The sequence below is a fragment of the Sarcophilus harrisii genome, chromosome 2, assembly GCF_902635505.1.
Source record: "Sarcophilus harrisii chromosome 2, mSarHar1.11, whole genome shotgun sequence".
NCBI lineage: Eukaryota > Metazoa > Chordata > Mammalia > Dasyuromorphia > Dasyuridae > Sarcophilus > Sarcophilus harrisii.
Window position 1 is genome coordinate 579778228 of NC_045427.1, and position 23377 is coordinate 579801604.

General features: G+C 33.5%; 1 protein-coding gene across 11 annotated transcripts in view; it reads right to left on the reverse strand.

Annotated features, from left to right (window-relative positions):
* ATE1 (arginyltransferase 1) overlaps positions 1-23377 on the reverse strand; it is a 153349-nt gene that overhangs the window by 71128 nt on the left and 58844 nt on the right. For 10 of the 11 annotated variants that reach the window (XR_004232495.1, XM_031955965.1, XM_031955966.1 and 7 more), the window contains 2 exons: positions 10170-10351; positions 2905-3004 (listed from right to left, as the gene is read on the reverse strand). Coding sequence is in view for 10 of the 11 variants with exons in the window: in XM_031955965.1 (XP_031811825.1) it covers positions 2905-3004; positions 10170-10351 (282 nt within the window). In the remaining variant the exon portion in view is untranslated. Of the gene's footprint in view, positions 1-2242; positions 2696-2904; positions 3005-10169; positions 10352-23377 lie in introns of those variants that run through there. The other variant, XM_031955972.1, reaches the window with a different exon arrangement.

Consider the following 23377-nt stretch of genomic DNA (forward strand, 5'->3'; position numbering starts at 1 on the left):
CCATCAATATTTATTAAAAAACCAACTTTTTTTTTTTTTAACTCTTCTTTCAATTCTTTCAGGAATTCTTATTGACTTTTTGCCCAAGCTATGTTCTTCTATGGGACTTTGCTTGCAAATGTTTTAGAGTCATTCTCTTTTGGATTTGAATTTTGAGCTTTTCTGTTAAGATAATAAGCTTTTTATGCTAGAATTCCTTTTTTTTTGTTTGTTTTGTTTTGTTTTCTATTTCTTCCAATCTACTTCCTGACTTTGAATTTGCTAAGAGAACTAAGCTCTGTGGTACTTGTGAAGAGAAAATCTAGAATGATCTTAATGCTATGTTTTTGGGATACTGAATGTTGTATAATTCCAAGATTTCACTGTCAGGTTAGGGACCTTAAATGTCTTCAGTTCTCCCAAAATGTTCTGTTCATGACATAGTTTGATGACTATGTTTCTGGTCTACCTCTGCAAGTTCTAGATTTAGGTTTCAGTCTGAGAAAGAGCAGTCTACTGTTGAACTCAGTCCCTAGCAGCCAGTTAAAAAGAGCTGTCTTGTTTCTGAGCGGCAGAATTATAGGATCCCCTTTGTTCTAGGATTCCTTCCATAGTTTGTTTATTTGTTTTTCCATAGGCAGGGTAAATTGCTGGAAATAAGACTGCATTAAGCCTGCTTCACATCACTGCTGCTTTAGGCTTCTAAACTTCCTTCTCTTTCAATACCCTGCCTAGGGGCTCCTACCTGGGATGCCACCCTAATCTAATGGTCTCCTTCTCAGTTCTCCTTGGATTTGAGAATAAAATTCAGAACTATTCAGAGCTTGGAAGTAGACAGCAACACTGCCAGTAAGATAGTATCTAGGCTGGACAAATGACTTTTAATGTTTTTTTTTTTTTTCCTTTTTGAATTTTCCCATCAGGATTCTAAAAAATTCAGTGCATTTTCTAGATCTATTTAGAGGAGTTTTGTAGAGAGGGACTTACTCAAATGCATCCTAATATCATTTTTTTTCCATTTCTTTTGGAAAAATTTATTTTCTCATTTATTCAATATTTCCTTATTTAATATGGCCATCCCCTTGGAATTCAGGTAAGATTTTTGCCTCTATGAAAGAGCTGCTATAACTGTTTTTATAAATAAAAAATCTTTTTTTCTTTCTCTGATCTCTTTTAAATGTAGACCTGACCTTTTTAATGCTGGCTCAAAGAGAATGTTTAATAATATTTTGTGTATAATGCTCAATTATTTTCCAGAATAAGAGTAACCATTAATAGATCCATCAAGAACATACATATCAATGTGCCTATTTTCCCACAATCCCTGTACCATTATTTTCACTTTTTTTTCTTATTATGTTTACCAATCTTCTTTCAAGAACTGCCTGCTTATATCCTTAAACCATTTGTCAATTGGGGCATGACTCTATCCTGTAAATTTAAATCATTTCTTCATATCTCTGAAAACAGATTTTTACAGAGAAACTTGCTACAAAGAATTTTTCCCCTTTAATTGCTTAACTGTTTCCCTTTTTGTTTTTATAAAACCTTTTTATATTTTGTTACAAAAATTATCTACCTATTGCCATCAGATTGGTTACAAGATAAGCCAAAGGTAAAATTTATAGTAATAAGAATTTAGCTTAAACAAAATGAAAACTTTGGCCCAGGTGCTGAGGGGAATTCCAGGATAAAATAGCAGCTGAGGCATGGTTCTGAAATCCATAAGCTGAGATCAAAGCTAGGAGAGGAATGAAGTATAAAGTGGGTTTAAGTTTTTGGCTTAGAATATCCATCTTGGCCTTCTCTTATACCTTAATGCAGATCTACATTTTTCAAGATTTTTTAAATCATCCTTATGTACACCTTTGCACTGACATCAATGAGGATATCAAAGTATATATATTAATTTTTTTAAAGGGTCTTATTAAGTTTTTAAAATTTCCTCATATTTAATTACCAAAATGAGAAGCAATATTAGATAGTGAATTGAGAGAGAAAGAATTGAAGCCAGAAAGATCTAGACTTAAATTTCGCTTCTAAAATATAATGGCTGTGATTGTAGTCAATACTCAGCCTTTTCAGTAATCCAGGCAATTCTCTAAGGCTATTTTAATTATAATGAAGAGAACAACCTGCATTGGTAAAGAGATTTTCCTCACCAAGAAACTCCCTATTTCTAACTTCAGAAATAGCAAACAGATTGTTTTTTGTTGTAAGGCTATTAATTTTGAATATCAAGGATGAGTTAGAACTACTATAATGAAGTTTCAGTATATATTTTATTCCTTCATTTAATAATTATTTATTAGGCATTTCTCATGTAAAAGGTACTTACAAAGCTAAAACACAGTCTCTGTCTTCAAAACATTAAAATTTAGTGCAGGAGATTTAAGTGCAAAATAATTATGATACAATATATAAATTACAAAAAAGAGGCATGAAGTGCTAAGAATTCAGAAGAGATCACTTCTAGGTCAAAGAAAAAAGAAAAGCTGAAAAGCTCATATGACTGAAACATATATATAATATAGAACCTTGAATATCTGTCTTCTTAAAGTACATGTAAACTCAAAGGAGAATGAAAGTAACGAATAAAGGAGGGTCAATAGGAAAATGGATCCAGTGAAGATGCTAAGGTTTAGCTGGGACTATTTAAGGGAAGCTTTGATGAGATCTACGGATTAAATTTCTGGAAATGCAGATTACTTCAGTCCTAAAGAGACAGAACAAAGTTCTGTTAACTCATAAAATGAATCTTGATTTCTTAAGATAAGAATTAAAATATAATGAGTTTTAGAACTTGCTAATATTAAGGTACATGGTACAATGAGAAGCACAGTATTAACACAATCAATTAAAAATTAAATTCACTTACTTATATTTATAATAGTTTCCAAATGTTATGAATAAATTGAATCTTACCTTATATCTCATTTTGGGGCAAGAATGAATGTAGAAACCCATATAGTAATAACTGAGTTGAGACGTTTTCTCATGAAGTTCCCTAGTAAAAGCAATTTCTCTGTAAATAAAAATCAAGATGAACAATAATTAACTTTGGTTCTAATTTTTAAATAGAATATGCAATTTGATGATACAATTACTTCTTGAGTATGAACTATCTAAAGACCCAAAAGCTTAAAAAAAAAATTAAAAGAACAATTGTCAAAAGACTGTTAGTAAAGAAATATCAACAAGCTCCTAAATTATTCTGAGTTGTTCATATTTTTGCCAAGTGATTGATTTGAAATTCAAAATACATGGCCTCTATTTAACAAAAAAAAAAAGAATTTATTTAACAGTTTTCTATTGATACTTCCTTTGTTCAGATGAAATTGGAATTTGTAATTGTATATGTTCAGATTAAAATAGTATGAATATCAGAATATCAAAAAAAAATCAGCCAATTTCTCATTAATAGGTATATTTTATTCTAATATGCATAGTTTGGGTACATACATATAAATATCATCATTTTATGCAATATGGGATTTCCCCCCCAAGCTTATGTAATGATTTATTATTTTTCTTTTCTAAATACACAAAAATACATGTTATAGTACTTTTACTAATAGAAGTAATGGATGTTAAATTTATATAGTGATTTATGGATTATAGAGTGTTTTTATTTCAGAAATCCTGTGAATTTGGTAATAAAAGTAGTAGTATCTACTTTTGAGGAAATGAGGAAAATAAGATTCAGCAAGTTTAAATGATTTACTTAGGGCCATAACCTAGTAAATGGGATCAAGCCAGTCCTATCCTAACTCCCAGGTCTACAACTCTTTCAGCTACTACTGCCTCTCAGTTTTTAAAAATTATTTAATAACTTAAAGGCATGTTATTCTGAAACCCTCCTAAATATCCTGGGCCTGGTAAACAATCAGGAGTGAAAGAGTAAATCCTAGAGGGCCTACAGAAAGTCTCCAAGCCCCAGGGCACAGCCTTGCCCCTATACAAGCAAGAAGCCCTAGAAGTAAGTCAGAAATCCCAGGCCAGTAGCACAAGCAAGGGTCTGAGCCTAATACTGACCAGTAGCAAAGCCCCACCTCCAAGGGGGAGTCAACAGTGAAACTCTTCCCTCAGAAGTGTAGCCAGCAGTTAGGTCTACCAGGAGTGAGACCCCACTATTGGGGTCTGACCAAGAACTAAAACCAGCCAGCCAGAACCAGTCAATAACAGCAAGACTCCCCCACCCCAAGACAAGCCAGAAGGGATGACCTCTTCCCCCATGCAGTAGAAGATAGCATCTAGGCCCTAAGATGCAAGGGAAAGTAACGTTCCATGCCTTAGTACAAGAAATATGGGACAATGAAAGAACAAATCAAAAACTAAAAAACAACTTGATTATAGATAATTATGACAATGACAGAAAGGATCAAGGTACAAATGTAGAAAAGAATAACTGTCAAAATAGCTACATGCAAAGCTTCAAAGAAAAAATATAAAGTGATCTCAGACCCTCAAAAAAGAACTTATGGAAAAGCTTTAAAAGGATATTAAAAAGCAAATAAGGAAAGTAAAAGAAAAGTGGGGGGGAAACAATGAGTCATACAAGAAAACCATGAAAAAACCATCAACATCTTGCTAAAAGAAATTCCCAAATGGGGGGGAGGGGAGAAGAAATATATACAAAAATTAATTGTAGAAAATAACTCCTTAAAAAATAAAATTGGCCAAATGAAAAAGGAATACAGAAGCTCACTGAAAAAAATAATTCCTTAAAAAATTAGAATTGGTCAAGTGGAAGTTAATGGGAGACAATAAAATAAAATCAGAAGAAAAAGTGAAATTTCTCACTGAAAAACAAGTAATAGATCAAAAAGAGAGAAATTAAAAATCAATGGACTGCTTGAAGGCCATGAACAAACAAGGGCCTGGTCAGCATCTTTCAAATAATTATCAAGGAAAACTAACCCAGAGGACAAAATAGAAACTTTAAAAAATCCACCTGAAAGAACCCCAAAAAGGATATTGCTAGGAATATCCTATCCAAATTCCTGAGCTCCCAGGTCAAGAAGAAAATGCTGAAAGCAGCCAGAAATAATTCAAATGTCATGGATCCACACATAGAACTGCACACAGTATTTAGCAGCTCTACATTAAAGAATCATTAGACTTGAAATGTGCTATTTCACAAGACAAAAGGAATTAGAATTACAACGAATAATCAATACCCTAGCAAAACAAGTACCATCCTTTTTTTAGGGGGAGGGGAGGGATAGGAAAAGGGAGGACAGGGGATGGATATTTAATGAAATAAAAGACGCTCAAGCATTCTTAATTAAAAGACCAGAGCTGAATAAAAATTTTGATTTTCAAATACAAGACTCAAGAGAAACATAAAAGGATACAAAAGGAAAAAGAAAATGTAAGAAATTCAATGAGGTTCACCCGTTTCTATTCCTATGTGACAAGATGATCTCTCTTTCTCTCTCTCTCTCTCTCTCTCTTTTTTTTTTTTTTGGCTGAGGCAATTGGGGTTAAGTGACTTACCCAGGATCACACAATTATGAAGTGTTAAGTGTCTGAACCCAGATTTGAACTCAGGTCTTCCTGACTTCAGGGCTGGTGCTCTATCCACTGTGCCACCCAGCTGCCCCATATTTCTGACTCAAGAATTTTATCACTATAGGGGTAATCAAAAGGAATACACATAAATGGAGGATGTGACTATGAGATGACTAATTGTGAGAACTGTCCAAAAAATTAAGGGATGAGAAAGAAGATTCACTGGGAGAAAAGAGAAAGAAAAAACAAAATGAGGTAAATTATCTCACATAAAAGAAATGTGGAAAAGCTATTATAGTAGAAAGGAATATGGGATAGTGGCACATAATGTTTGAACCTTACTCTTATCAGAACTGGCTCAAAGAAGGAATAACATACACAGTTGAATATAGAAATCAATATCTTCTTCTTCTCCTATGGGGAAGTAAAAAAGGAACAGAAGTAAGACGAAATAATGTCAGAAGGGAGGGCCAGACTAAGGGAGGTGGTGATCAGGAGATGAAGAAAAGGTGAAAAATAAAGAGAAAGCAAAAGGTAAACAAGAGAAAAATAGGACAGAAGGAAATACAGTTATCATAACTGTAAATGTGAATGGGATGAACTTACCCATAAAGCAGAAGCAGATAGCAGAATGGATTTAAAAAAAGAATTCTACAATGTTTTTACAAGAAACATATCTGAAGCATAGAGACACATATAAAGGTAAGGAACTGGAGCAGAAGTTAAGGGGAAAAAAAATAGCAATAATGATTTCAAAGTAAAGCAAAAGTAGATCTAATTAAAAGAGACAGAATAGGAAACTACATCAAGCTGAAAAACACCAAAGAACATAAAGTGTCTAATGTCTAATGCACCAAATGGTACAGAATCTAAATTTTTCAAGGAGGTGTTAAATGAGTTACAGAAAATAAATAATAAAGACTTCAACTTTCCTTTCTCAGAATTAACCCAAAAAAATAAACAAGAAAGAAGTTAAGGAGGTTAATGGAATTCTAGAAAAAAGTTAAATATGATAGATCTCTGAAGAAAACTGAATAGAACTAAAAAGGAATTTTTTTTTCTCAGAATTGCATGGCACCTACACAAAAATTGACCATGTATTAAGGTGTTAAAACCTCACTACCAGAGCTTTGGCAGAAAAGCAGAAATATTAAATTCATTGTTTTCAGATTATAATACAATAAAAATTACATTCAACAAGAGACTATAGAAACACAGATTAAAAATTAATTGAAAACTAAATTATATAATTCTAAAGAATGACTAGGTCAAAGAACAAATCATAGAAATAATAATTTCATTACAGAGAAAGACGCACCAAAATTTATTGGATAAAGCCAAAGCCACTTAGAGGCAATTTTATCTCTCTAAACACATTTATAAAATGAAGAAAAAGTAAATCATGGACATACAATTAAACAATTAGAAAAATAAAGATAAAATAAAACCCTAGCAAGACATATTTATCTCTCTAAACACATTTATAAAATGAAGAAAAAGTAAATCATGGACATACAATTAAACAATTAGAAAAATAAAGATAAAATAAAACCCTAGCAAGGACATTACAGAATATATCACAAGGATCATACACTATAACTAGGTGGAATTATACCAGGAATACAGGCCTGGTTAAATATTAGGAAGACAATCAGCATAAATGTTAAGTTTCAATAACAATAACAAATTGTGATTATCTTCATAGATTTAGAAAAAGCTTTGGAAAAATACATTATAAATTCTTATTTTAAAAAATCTTGAGAACAATGGAATAAATGGAATTTTCCCTAAAATAAAGATAATCTATTTAAAACAATCAGCAAGCCTTATAGGGAATGGGAATAAGCTATCAGAGATGAAGCAAGAATAACCACTATCACCACTACTATGCACTATTATACTAGAAAAGCTAGCTATAGCAATAAAAAAAATTGAAGAAGTTACAACAGACAATGAAGAAATAAAACTATCACTTTTTGCAGATGATATGATGGTATACTTAAAGAATCCTGGAGAATCAACTAAAAAAAGAAACTTGCTAAGATAATAACTTTAGAAATAAGTAACAGTAAATGATCATAGTAACATCAAATATTTGATAAACCCAAAGTCAAGCTTTTGAGACAAAAAAAAATCATTAAACTTATTTGTACAAAAATATTTATGTAGCTCTTTTTGTGGTAGCAAAGAATTAGAAATTGGGGATCAACTGATCCTCATCAATTAGGGAATGGCTGAACAAGCTGTGGTATATGATTATGATGAAATATTATTGTGCTAGAAGAAATGACAAACAGGATGATTTCAGAAAAACCTTATAAGACTTAAATGAACTGATGCTAAGTGAAGGAAACAGAACCAAAAGAATACTGTGCACAGCAATAGCAATATTGTATGATAATCAATTATGAGTGATTTAGCTATTCTCGACAATACAATGATCCAAAGTTCTCATGATAAAGAATGTTATCCACCTCCAGAGAAAGAACTAGGTCTGAATGCTCATCAATGCAAACTATTTTTCACTCTATTTTAGTTTTGTTTTTGTTTTGGAAGGGAAGGGTCAATGTTTTCTTTTACAACATGACTTATAAGAAATATATTTCCCGTGACTACACTTATATAATTTATATTAAATTGCTTATTGTCACAGGAAAAGGGCAGGGAAGAAAGAAAAGGAGAGAATTTGGAACCCAACATTTTTCAAAATATGTTAAAAATTATTTTTATATGCAACTGGAAAAAAATAAAAACATTTTAAAAATAAAAAATATAGGTACATAAAAATCCTTATGCTCTATAAGTAAATACAAAATGTTGAAAGTACTTAAAAAAGAGAAGTGTATAACATGTTCATAAGAGAATGCTTTGATAAAATATTGTAAAAAGTATATTATATAATATACTTAATAATATAATAATAACCTTGTTGGATATTTAAGGAACAAAGAATTTATGTTTTATACATTATGTTTATAATAAAATTTTTATACATTATGTTTGTAAACATAATGTTTATACAATATGGAATATACCTCTCATAATTAATCTTAGGCACCAGAGGTGAGTAACTCTTTTTCTACTAAAGGACCCTGGATCCAAAGAAAAAAGCAATTAAGAACCATATTACTCCATGTAATAATTGTTTCATTTTGTTTTAATTTATTGTTCCACTTAGGTACTTATTATGAACAGGGATAATAATTTTTCAACATATATATCAAATAAGAAAACTTTAAGTTTTATGTTATGATTTAAGGAAGAATGAAGTTAAGGGAAACAGAAAAGGAAGGAGAAAAACAGACAATGACAAAGAAAAACAAAGAGAAAACCATACAGTGAAAAAATGAAGAGAAAGACAGAAAAATGCATATATTTTGTGGAAAATAAGTGAAATAGGGAAAAAAAAAAAAAACCCACACTGAAACTTCTTTAACATAGAAGCACAGAGTGTAATGAGCCAGAACTCTGGAGAAAGGTGTTAACTCGGTGGAATTCATAAGACAATGGTTGTCTATGGTGATTAATAGTTCTCTAGTTCAGTACATGTACTTAGTATTTAATATAGTTCTACAAAATTGACACCTATTCTACAAGATTCACACCTACAATCATACAATTATAATAGAGTATATAAGCTGGGACAAACTCAGCCAGAGACATTCATTCCATTTCCCACTACCATGGGGGACTAGGACAGACTCAGGGATGACAGAGGACTGGAGGCTGGAGCACAAGCTCTCAGACTGAGACAGACTTCAAGACAGAGACCGTCTTGGTGGCCTTCCTGCTTCCTCCACTGAAACCAAGAACATTCCGGAGGACCTCCAGAAAGCTAGCCGAGGACTTTATCCCTGGCTATTCTCATGGTGATTATTCAACTAAAATGAAGGCTAGTTCAAAAACCCTCAGAAAACCAACCAGAACACAACAGAGGGGGGAAAAAAGGCACATAAAAGGGAACAAAAATTTTTATGAGGTAACATCCCCATCTTTTGGTACTTGAGGATATTGCAATTAGTATTTTTAATTCAAGTTACATGTTTGCAGCTATAGATATATAGATGAGGATGTTACCTCATAAAAATTTTTGTTCCCTTTTATGTGCCTTTTGTTTTATTTAGAAAAGGTTACCTACCACAAAAAGGACAATTTAAGTCAAAGACCAAAGATTTCTCATCCTCATTCTACAAAATTGTCATAACTAAATAATCATCCCCCCAAATAACTGAATTAGCTAACTGAAATCATACTGTGATAATGAATTTAAATACAACTAAAGTTTTATTTTTAATAATAATGATCATAAAAATGGCAAAGATAAAATCAATAAAAAAGATGTAAACAATAAAATGATAAAGTGTCTCTGGTCAAGTAGGTAAAGCAAAAGTAAAACTAGAAACATGCTGAAACATCAAAATATGTAAATGGAGAAATATTAACATATAGAAACTAAAAAAGGTAGGAACATTAAAAAAAATCTGTTATTAAGTAGGTATCCATTCTAAAGATGATACATTAGGTATTATTAAACCAACAAAATATTGTATCTTGTAAATGAATTCCTCCTTGTCACAATGGATTAATACCAAGTTAGGATGAGGAAAAAAACAAAGAAATGAAGGAGTAGAGACTATTCTACAAAAACAAAGCAAAAAGATAAAGTAAGATCTTACCGTAATGCAGAATAGACCCCCAAGGACAGAAAGGCATAATCAGGGTCATAGTATAGATATACAGATGACACACAATATGGAAGAACATCTATGACACCCACAGCAATTATTTTTCCATCCAGCCAATATTGTTGATGAAAAGATCCATAACCGCAATCAGGTCCATTAGGAGGATTCTCTGCCTAAAGAAAAGCACACATATCATATTAATATAATTGAAAAGTTTTTTCCTTTATATTAACATTATGAAAAGACAATGATTAAACAATATTTGATCTACTATAATTATTTCACTCAGATTAATGTGATTTTCAATTTTTGCCCTCAACTCCCTGATACCATTCATATTCTATGATTCAGGCTCATTATTTTTGTTCCTCTACCAAGGACCATTGCTGTAATCCCCCATATATAAAAAATATTTAACTTTCACATTTTTTAATTAAGTATAGACATTTGTTTTGTATGTTTCATTTTATTACTAAGTTAATAGTTTTCAAATTATGAAGAGAACATTACATTTTACACTGCAATTCCAATAAACATTGTTATAGTTCTCCATGTGATGGTCAAGGATAAGGCAGAAGAGGAAGAAAAGAGAGAAAGATATACAAAAGATATACAAACAGGAGAAAGGGAAGAGATAGGAAAGAAACAAAAGTAAAGGAAAAGTAGGGAGAGTTCAATAAGTTATGGGTTATATTCATGGCTCTCTTCAACAAAGAGAGCATTCAAACCAGTTTCACTTGTTCAATGATGAAGAGAGCTATCTACACCCAGAGAGAGAACCATGGGAACAGAGTGTGGAATGTAACCTAGCATTCTCACTTTCTCTGTTATTATTTGCTTGCATTTTGTTTTCTTTCTCAGTTTTTCTTTTCCTTCCTTTTTGATTTGATTTTTTTTGTGCAGCAAGATAACAATAAATATGTATACATATATTGTATTTAACAAGTATTTCACCATATTTAACATGTACTGGACTACCTGTCTGCTAGGGGAGGGAGGGAGGGGAAGAAGGATAAAATTTGGAACAAAAGGTTTTTGCAAGGGTCAATGTTGGAAAAATTACCCATGCATATGCTTTGTAAGTAAATAAATAAATAAATCATATATAAATTATGGGTCACATCAAAAGATGCAGAATAAGCTTTTAGCAAAATATTCCTATTAAAAAATAGTAAAAAAAAAAAAAAAGTATAGGAATTGGAGCCTTTGTTAAAACAAGAAGTATTTATATAAATCCAAGAATAAGCATTATCTGAAATAGGAAACTAAAAACCTTCCCCAAAACATCAAGGGTGAAGCAAGGCTGTCTGTTATCAATACTCTTATTCAATAATGTATTACAAATGTTAACTGCAGCAGTTAAGAAATGAAAAAGAAAATAAGAATAAGTAATGAAGAAAGGAAAATTATCACTCTTTGCAGTTATTATGATGGTAAACTAAGAGAACCCTAGAGTATTGACTAAAAAACTAAGCAAAACAATTAGCAACTTTAGCAAAGTTCCAAGAGATAAAATAAACCTACATAAGTTATTAGTATGTCTATATGTTACCAATAAAACCCAGGAGGAAAAGATGAAAAAGAAATTCTATTTATTTCAAATTACTGCAGGCAATATTTCAAGATCTGCCAAGAAAAACCTAAAAACTATATAAATACAATTACAAAACATTATTTACATAAGTAAAAGAAAGAAAGTAGAAAGGGAGCAAGGAAAGGAAAATATAAATTATGAGGTCAGAACAATAATAATTACTAATAACTACCTACATTACTTCAATGATGATATACTTTTCTAAGTGCTTTATATTATTATCTACTGTACTTTTAAGTGCTGATAAGTTTTTCATAGTAACAACTGTTACTAGATCTTGATATGATCCTAAAACCTTTGGAGATTCTACCTAGAAAAGTATCATTCATTCTGAAGGCTTCAGTTTTAATAACCAAAATGACACTGACTTAAGACTGGAGGTTTCCTAATTTTGCCCAATGGCAGCAAAAACCAGATTCACCTTTTAATTGGAGTTCACAGTAGAATTCAAATCTGAAAGACTGCATTCAAAACGAAAAATACTGTTAAAATATTACAATTGATTTCTGAAGGGCAAAAAGAAGATGATATAGTCACTTTTGATTTTTACTCTATAATATTAAATTATAGTTTGAAAAAAACTGTCTTGTTCTGATTTTCATGTGCACTTACACTTACATGTGCACACATGCACACACACACACACACACTTCTAAATCTTGTAGATTTAATCTCATATACATTGTGAAATCAATTCTATTTTATTCTGGGGGTAGAAGAAAAAAAACAACTATAAGAAAAATATGGCAACCCCTCTAATAGAAAACATTTGGCTTTCCAGTTTAATAAGCTGATGACTCAGTTATTTCCCAGACCGCTGCAGAACTATTTTGGATTCCTGATCCCTGCTTTAAATACTTCTTTCTCCGAAATGCACTATCCTTTTGTAATAGGTAAATAGTGGAGATCACACTAAGACCTGAAATCAGAAGATTTGAGCTTAAATTCAGTCAGACATTTACCAACTATTTGGCCAAAGGCAAGTCATTTAACTTCTTAGTTACTTTAATTATAAAATGGGAATAATATATGCTATTATTCCCATTTTACAATTAAAGTAACTAAGGAGTTACTTTGTTTCCTGACTTCCCCAACTATTCCCCAATTATTTTTTTTTTGTAGTCTGCATTTTTAATATTTTCTCATGGAACCCCAATTATTATTAAAAATAATAATGCAGGAAAAGTAACCATCGAAATGACAGAGACACAGCTAACACTGTGCAAGGAGAAAGCATGCTGGGGGGAGGAGGGGGAATCCTAAGACGTTAAGATCTGAGATTTTTTTTTAATAACTCTGAATTATTTAAAAACATCTACTTGAATTGTGATCCCAAGATTCATTAAATCTAGCATATAGCTGAAAATTGATTTCTTCAACAAATATTGCTTGAATTAGACCTTCTATGTCCATGTAAAACTTTAAGCTGTTAATCTATCTTAACTTTTCTGCCTGGTATATTTTCTTCTAAGTGGAGGCAATCATATAGTCATCAACATTTTCTGCTGCCTTCAAGAGCTCACTTATTCCAATCCTTCCACAAAATTTGGTCTCCCTCACCTTGCTTTCATTTTTCTGAGGTCACTCTTTTGAATCTAAGTGTAAGCAATTTACCTTCCCTTAAGAATTATTTTCTATCCAATAATGCAGGTTAAATTTAGGATTGTTGCTAATAGAAAGAATCCTTGATATGAAGTTCAACCATGTGAGCATGAATTATGGATCTGCTAATTACTTCCTATCAGTACTGCAATACTGGATAAGTCATCACTAACTTCTCTGAACCTGCTTCTTGTAAAATGAGAAGCAGAATTAGATAATCTTTAAGGCTCTACATTCTAAATCTTGTAATGTCTATCGCTACCATAGCTTTTTACACTGTATTATGATCTTTGAATATTTTATTATGTAATCAATGTTGGCTGACAGTACACCTACACTAACCAATAAGTACCTTATCACCAGAAATAATAAAAAACAAATACTAGCCTATGTGAAATTATATTAATTCAGAGAAAGTAATAATCACTATGGACCGAGAAAACTATTAACAGCATCATGAAGTAAACGACTGCAAAAAAATGGAAGAAGAACTTTTATAAATTATAAAAACAAACAGGAATATGACTAAGTATAGGCTAGAAAGAAAGAAGGACATTAGTCTGACTAGAACACAAGATTCTTGTTCTAGGTTCTAATTTTTTCTTGAGAAGAACTGGAACCCTCTCAGATTTTAATATACTATACTTAACTAATAGGGAAGTCTTCTTTCAACTAATCTCTAAAATAGCTTATAGGGTATTTCTTTTTAAAAAACTAAACATGAGGACCTTTTAAAAAGTTAATTTCCATTTAGTCAAGTGTTTATCACTGAATACTTTGCAAAAATGTTTGATAATTTAGGTCCCAGCTTCTTAAACTGTGGTTCATGACTCCATATAGGGTCTTATGACTAAATGTGGAGGTCTAGAAATTATGATTTATTCCAGTCAATGTTTGATTTGTATACTTATTTTTACATACTTATATACTGAAGATCACATAAAAATTTCTTGGACAAAAAAGAATTGCTAGTGGAAAAAATTTAAGAAGCTCAGATTTCGGTAATAAAATCAACCAAAGATATTCTTCTTTATGGAATTTTTTTTTCATTATAAGCCATTTTTAAAAAGTTTACTGACTTTACTATTTATCTAATGATCAGGTCCAATACAAATTTATGTCAAGTTATCTTAACTGAACCCTTCACTATTCCAATCACCAAATCATGTCTTTTTCAGATCACCCATAGCTCCCTTTCATCCCATCCGTTTAGTATTACCTCATATTTCACTGAAAAAAACGAGGACATTTGCCAAAAGGATCCTCCTCTACCCTCTTCCTCATCTCACATCAGTCAAGATGCCTTCCCCATATCTCCTTCTTCACTCATGTCTCACATGAAGAGGTGGAATTTACCTTTCCTAAGACTAACCCCTTCTCCATCCCATTCATCCCTATCAAACCGATCCTTTTATTATTCCCACTCTCATTAATTTTCAATCTCTGTCTACTGGCTACTTCTCTCATGTAGCCCATGTCTCCCCATCCTCAAAAAAATCCTCAGTTGATCCATCATACACTGATGGCCATCAATATATCTCTCCTTCCTTTTGTCACTAAGCTCTTTGAGAAGATGGTCATCTATAACAGAACTCCTTATTTCTTTTCTTATTCTTTCTAAAATTCTATATAACCTGACTTCCGACCTCCTCATTTAACCAAGAGCCATAATTTCTCTCCTTATCCCAGGATCATAATTCCTACTGCCTACTAGATACCTCAAACTACATAACCCATAGACATCATAACCTCAATATTATTTGGTGTAACTGTCAAATACTTGAAATATTTTTTTTTCAGAGAAAAAGGACAAAAATGATAGGATCATAGAGATCAGGGCAAACTGGATCAGATAAAAGAAATAATCTCTACTAGAATAATTTATATGTGCAACTGATATACTTCAGAAGGCATGCATATAAATCATCCCTGAAGACACACTGAGTTGCCATTAAATTCATGTTTGTTAAACCAAAGTCCATCCATTAACCTGAAGAAGAACTCTTTTTTAAATGTAATCTTTATAATCCAAAGCACCCTGGGAAGACCTGTATGAACTGCCCCACAGTCAAGTTAGTCACAAGAAATCAAAGGCTAATTTATACAACTCTACAATAACATATAAGTAAACAGCATTGAAAAACTTCAGAACTCTGAAAAATATAGTGAGCAACTATGGTCTCATATAATGAAGAGAAATGATTCTCTCCCCCCCCCCCCCCAGGTAAAGTGATGAATTAAAAAGTACAGAATGAGACATTTTCGAATATGGCTAAATATTTGTTTTACTTAACTATGCTTATTTGTTGGGGAGGATGGGGAGTAAAGAGAAAAGAATCACTGGTAAATAGCAATGATTTAAAAACAAAAAAACTAGCATCTTAAGACATTTTTTAATGTAATCTTATTAGCAATATTTCAAATTAGTCTACAAGAAAAGAAGGATAAAAACTTGAAAGTACAATGTGGGAACACAGGAGACAAAAGTACAAGAAAAAATATAAAACTTGTGTAAGCTATAAACCAATAGATTCCTTGGAATAAATCTAAAACTATTCAGTTACCTCTTAAAGGCTCAGAACAGCAACAATTTCTTATCAACTCATATGTTGCAATACATTACTTGCACACCTGTCAAGTACAATATGTTATCAGAGTGTAAACTGAAATTATCTCAAAATAAACATTGTATATAATGAGTTATCACAATTGTGCTTAACCAACATCTGGTGGATACACCTATCAAACTAGATGTACAAATGTAATACCCAAAACATTTTAAGATTTACAAAATTTAATCTACTTGGAAAAAAGTTAAGGTTGCATAATTTAAGCATTTTTTTCTATATAACTCCGTTTATAGGCTCTTAACAAATCTTTTCATAAAAATCAAGCAATCAAAAATTTTCTACATGTCAGACATTATAATAAGCACCAGAAAAATTGATAGAAATACAAGAGTCCTTGACGTCAGAGAATTTACATTCTAACCAAGGAACCAAACATTTAAAGAACAGTTAGCCCCAATGCTATATAAACTATTTGAAAAAATAGAGAATGAAGGAGTCCTACCAAATTCCTTTTATGATACAGACATGATATTGATACTTAAACCAGGTAGGCTGAAAACAGAGAAGGAAAATTATAAACCAGTCTCCCTAATGAATATTGATGCTAAAATCTTAAATAAGATATTAGCAAAAAGACTACAGAAAATCATTCCCAGGATAATACACCACGACCAAGTAGGATTAATACCAGGAATGCAGGGCTGGTTCAATATTAGGAAAACTATCAGTATAATTGGGATTAATAACCAAATTAACAAAAACCAGATGGTCATCTCAATAGATGCAGAAAAAAAGCATTTGATAAAATCCAACATCCATTCCTATTTAGAGTATAGGAATAAATGGACTTTTCCTTAAAATAATCAGTAAGCATCATATGTAATGGGGATAAACTGCAACCATTCCCAATAAGATCAGGAGTGAAACAAGGTTGCCCACTATCACCATTACTATTCAATATTGTATTAGAAATGCTAGCTTTGGCAATAAGAATTGAGAAAGAGATTAAAGGAACTAGAGTAGGTAATGAGGAAACCAAATTATCACTCTTTGCTGATGATATGATGGTATACTTAGAGAACCCCAAAGATTCTACTAAAAAACTATTAGAAATAATCCACACCTTTAGCAAAGTTGCAGGATACAAAATAAACCCACATTAAGTCATCAGCATTCTTATATATCACTAACAAAATCCAACAGTTAGAGTTACAAAGAGAAATGCCATTTAAAGTAACTACTGATAGTACAAAATATTTAGGAATCTATCTGCCAAGGGAAAATCAGAAACTTTATGAGCAAAACTACAAAACACTTTCCAAACAAATTAAATCTGATCTAACCAACTGGAAAAATATTAAATGCTCTTGGATAGGGTGAGTAAATATAATAAAGATGACAATATAATACTAGGTTATTTTGGGAAGGAAAAGTACAAGAAGCTAAAGGGATACAGAAATGATTCATTAAAAGGTAAGGTGGTTCTTGAGCAGAGTTTTGATGAAAACTAGGGATTCCAAGACTCAGAAGTAAGAGAAAATGCCTTCCCCTGCATGGGGCAAGCAGGGGGACGAGCAATAAAAAGACAGACAGGAGACAGTGTTATAAATTAAAAAAAAAAAAAAGTTAATAGACCAATATGGTTCAACTGCAGAATGCATGGAGAAGAAGAATAATTTGTAAGAAAACTAGAACTATAAGAATGGTCTAAGCAGGAACAAACATTAAATTCCCAAAATAGAAGTTTATATTTGTCTCTAAAGCCAAAAAGGAACTAATGGAATTAAGGAGGAAGAGGATAATAAGGTCGATAATAAGGTCAGACATGAACTTTAGGAAAAAACAATTTGACAGTTATGTTAAAGACAGATTTAAGTAATGAAAAACAATGTAGGGAAACCAAAGTAAAGATTATTATAACTAAATAAGAAGTGATGAGGGCCTATTTTGTGTAGAGAGAGAAGAGAACAGATGAGAGAAATATTGGGGAGATGGTATGAAAGTATGTTATATAGGAAGAGGGGACTCAAAATTGACAGGGAACTTATGCTGAAGACAACTTGTGTGATCAGAAAGACTATGGAGTTTTCAACAAAACAGGGAAATTCAGAAGAGGTTTGTAACAAAGGGGAAATAAATGTAACAAGATCTGAAATGAATATTGCAGTACTTCCACCCATAATTGCTAATCCCCAAAATGAAAAAGAGGTCAAAATTAAGTTTCTTACTCACAGGTAAATGCCTAGAAGCTACAGCCAAGGACTCAAAGGACTGCCTGCTGCAGCAACCAGATGACCCAAAGGACAGTAGATAGATATGATGGGATAGAAAAATTCCCAATGGGGCCTGAGTTAGTTAGGGTATAATCTCCCTGAGTGGATGACTTCTGTTGCAGAATGGGGAATGGAGGGAGGAAATAATGAATTACTCAAAGATAAGGGTAGACATGGTTGTGTAGGAAAGAAACTTCACAATTAATTATCAAATAAAGGCGAAATACAAGTGAGATGCAATTCATTTCCCCATCTTCTAACTGACATATCCATTAGGGTTAGGTTACACAATCTCCTTCAAGTCAGAACACGGGCAGCCAGATAACCTTCGTTCCACTTTGGAAACCAATGGGTCAGATAATTTAGTTATTTAGGAGCTTTTTTAGTGTCAGAACCTTTTTTAACATGCTTAAATATTATTGAGAACCCCAAAGACCTTGTTTTTGTGTGGTATGTTTAACCAAATTTACTCTTAACAATAGCCTCTTCAGCCACCCTTGCCAGTACTGGCTTGTACCTCCACTTATTTTTTGGCTCACTAACCAAAGTGGGGGAGCTAGAATACTCTTTGCTCTCCACTGCCACTTCCAGGCCTTCTTTTCCTCCACCACTCAAGTAACCTCTTTTTCCTTTTAGGTTCTTCATAGCTCTTCATAACTGCCACCAAATCAAAGTCCTGGTAGCTGTTATCTACAGACCTCCTCCCCTTTCTCTCCCCCCAAATCACTCCCCTTTCTTTAATGAGTTCAAAACCTTGCTTACAATTTTTGTTTCTTCCACAACTCCTGCCCCCATATGAGTGGACCTCAACATATATATATACATTGATCCTCCCTTAAACCCTCTCATCATTCAGTTCCTCAATGTACTAATTTCCAGTGAGCTACTCCTTTATCTATCCACAGACACACACAAAAATGGTCATACCCTTGATTTTGTCATTACCCACAAATGCACTAGTTCTAAGTTCAAGAATCCTGAAATCCTCTTATCCAAACAATCAATTAGCTGCCTTCCCTTTATATAACTCTATTCTTTATTCATGTCCATGACCTCAATCCCTTGACCCCTCAATTCTCTTCCAGGTCATCTCCCCTAAAGTAACAACTCTCTCTTCTTCTCATTATCTTGATTTCTTGGTGATCCAACAAAATTCTAGATTACCCTCCTCTTCTAAATCTGTAGTCCTCTTATCATATCACAAATTATACCCAGCCAAGTCTCAACCTAAGACCACTCTTATCACTCATCACCTTTACTTCTACTCACATACAGCTAAACAACGGTTGAAAAAAATCCTATAATTTCATATGGATCCACTAAAATTTATGTAATGTAACCTCAATTGGATCCTCACTCCTGCTAGGCAATCCTAGTATATCTCCTTTTTCAACTAACATTCCCACTCACCTTTTCATTCTTCCTCAAATCTTCCATTGTTACCTCTCCCCAAACTCTCTGTTAAAAACTACCTCATATTTTACAGAAAACATTTAGCCTATTAGCCATGAACTCCATCTTTTCCCCTCTTCCTCATTTCCTATCACACAGGTGCCTCCTTTCACTTCCTCCTCCATCTGTCTTACACAATGAAGTACCATTACTCCTAACTAAGGTTAAATTCTTCTCCTTGAAGAGTTGCAATTCCATTATATCCCAACTTCTCTAAGAGATTGCTCCTACTGTCATCTTATGTCTCACTTACTTTCAATCTTTCCTTCTCTGACTACAAACATCAGGTCTCACCTGCCCTAAAAAAGCCCTCTACTGATTCTTCCATCTCTCATCTCCTATTTCTCTTCTGTTGTTGGTAGCTAAAGGACTCTAAGAGGTCATCAACAACAGATGCCTCCACTTTCCTCTCATTTGCTTAACCTCTTACAATCTGTCTTCAAATCTCATCATTCCACTGAAATTGTTCTCTCCAAAATTACTAATGATCTTTTAGTTGCCAAATCCAATTTTTTTTTTCTCAATCCTCATTCTCGACTTCTCTGCAGCCTTTAACACCACTGATCACTCTCCTCATTAATTCTTGCTGGTGGGTCAGTATGCATTAGATCTTGGAATTCAAAGCCCCCATAATCTTGCCAACTCCTACCTAGCCAGTCTTCTTACACTTTAGTCCCCCCAACCATATACTCTTCAATCCAGTGACAATAGCTTCTTGGATGATCCATAAACAAGACAATTCATCTCTGGGCATTTTCTCTGGCTATGTTCCATATCTGGAATGCTCTCCCTCTTAAGCTCTTTTTTTTTTTGCCAAGGAAACTCCAATCAACTGTGACAGAATTGGCTCTTCTCAGCAATGTAGTGATTCAAGACTATTCCAATAGCTTGGAATAGAAAATGCCATCCGCATTTAGAGAGAGAACTATGGAGACTGAATGTAGGTTACAGCAGAGTATTTTCACCTTTTTGTTTCTCATGGTTTTCTCCCTTTTAGTCTTCCTTCATATTCATGACAAATATGAAAATATGCTTAAAAGGACTGTACCATATTTAACATATATCAGATTGTTTGTTGTCTTGGGAATGGGAAAGTAAGGGAGAGAGGGAGAAAAATTTAGAACACATAGTCTTACAAAAATGAATGTTGAAAATTATCTTTTCATGTATTTGAAAAAATAAAATTCTATTGAGAAAAAAAAAAAGAAAACTCCAAACTGGGTCACAAAAGAGTCAGTAGTGAATGAAAATGACTAAACAAGAAATATTTATTGATCAATATGTAAATTGTGTGTTATGTGTATGTTGGGTCTTTTTTTCTTTCTAGACATTTGTTAAACATTACCAGGATGTCTATTGATTACTAAGATTGAGAGTCTCCAGAGAAGGTAAAATGGATTGGTAAGGGTCTTAAGATCATATTGTATTAGTTAAAATAAGAGAGCTGAATGTTTAGAATGAAGCAGAGTTAGTTATATGGAATATATAATAATTATCTTCAATTTTTTCATGGGCTCTAATATGGAAGAGGGATTAAACTTATTTTGCTTGGTCCCAAGAGCACAGAATTTTGGAGTAGTGAGTGTAACTTGCAAAGTCAGAATTTGGTTTGATGTAAGGAAATTCTTTAACAATTAGAACTATTTCAAAATAAAATGGAATGTCTTGAGTAATAGTGGGTTTGGGAGCAGAGCCAAGATGGTGGAGTAAAGTTAGGGCCTCACTGAGCTCCCCCCCACCCCAAACAGCTCCACATTCTCTTAAATGACTGTTCAAATTAACAAATTTTGGAAAATCAGAACACACAAAAAGATGAAGTGGAACATTTTCCAGCCAAAGACAACTTAGGAGATCAGCAGGAAAGCTTTGTGGCACCAGGGTGGGAATCTAGCACTCAACCTTGGTGCAGGCTATCTATGCTGCTAGAGCAGTCCCAGCCCTGTGGCCAGTACCAGCATAGCAAGAATGAGCTTTAGTTTTGTAAGAGTCAATGTTGAAAAATTGTCCAAGTATATGTTTTGAAAATAAAAAGTTTTAATAAAAAAAAAATGCAGGTTCTTCAAGGTCAACCCTTGGTCTCCTGGAGCTCCAGTGTGGGTCAGTGCAATTAGAAGGCCTGGCTTTCTATCTCACTCTCTAAACTTGAGCTCTAAACACAAATTCAATGTTCTAGCCAGTATCCTGAACGACTAAGTATATATTATGAAACTGGATGTTATCACAGAGAGATTCTAGTGACTTTTCTCAGTGCAAAATTTTCTAATATCAAGAGGGGAATTCAGTGGCTCTTAAATCTATTTCCATACAATATAACTTGAGACTGTCTTGTTGATAGAAAATATGGATTGTGGATTTGTACTGGCTATGTGCTACAGGTTCCTGGCCTGGCTATTTACTGTGACCAAGTCACTCCCCCTTGCTGGACCTCAGTTTACTCACTGTTAAAGTGAAAAGGCTGGACTACATGGCCTTCTACTTTCTTTCTGTCTGCTTGAGTTACCTGTGTGCAGGCAAATCATATAGGATGCCAGCTTGTGGAGGGTGAGATTATGATCCAATTGCTTCTTCAACATGCACCTGCAGCACTGGGGACAGTGGATGGGGGACCAAAATGTCAGCCTCCTGAGGCTTCATATGACTACCTATATCCCAAGATAGAGGCTACTTCTAAAATTTCTCTCCCTGAACTCCCCCCAGGAGCATGAGACCTTGCTCAAAAGGACTCGGCAAAGATCTGGGAGTCAGATGAGAAGCCAGCTCTGAGCTGAGGTTTGGGCCCCCAAAAAAGGTTCGTGGCTCACCGACCAGTTGCCCCTTAAGGAATGAGAGTACGTTCGGGCACATTGGAAATAGGACCAACAAACTGTTAAAGTTCAGAGCAAGCGGAAGCCTGGGCCTGTGCTGGTGAAGACTGAGAAGGAAGGAAAGAAGAAGGAGGAATAGGAAGAAGGAAAAGGACAAGGAGAATGAGGAAGAAAGAAGAAAAATTACTTTCTTTCTGGATCCTGGCCTGGATAGACACTATCAATAAGCAGGACTTTACATTTCGATGAGGAGACATGTTAAAATGGATGAATGAAATGAAAAAACATATCTATTTATTAAGCACTCTGTGCCAAGCATTGTAAACACCAGGATTTTTCTGGATATCATTTGGAGTGAGAATCAATGCAGTCATTGAAGGACAGTAACCCCATAGTCAGAGGCAAGTTCCAAATTGCTGCCTATAAGAGGAATCCTTAAAAACCTGCAAGAAAACCAAAATATAATCTGTAGGAGCCTAGGTATGTGACCAAGCATCTGATACATATCTTGAATAAAATACTAGAGCTACCATCCCCCCCCCCCAAAAAAAAAGGATGAGCTTTAGGGCCTCTGAATCAGTGACAGCATTGGCAGTTGCTAGACTTCTCAGCTTAGAGACACCAAAGACAACTTGGAAGGTTAAAAGGAAAGGTCTGTCAGTAGGGAAAGAGGGCCTCAGGAAATCAGCAAACCAGAAGTGGATGTGGATGGCAGGGGCAATGGAAGCTTCTGGAGGCTTTAGCTCACAGGAAATCTCTTTACTAGCACTAAGGAAGGATTCTGATGTTTTATCATACCACAGCTATAGTGGAGCAGGCCTTACAATTCTAGGCCAGAGAAGAGTACTTGTATTCTGGTACCTAGAAGGATCTCTACAAATAGCTTAGTACAATGCACAATTAA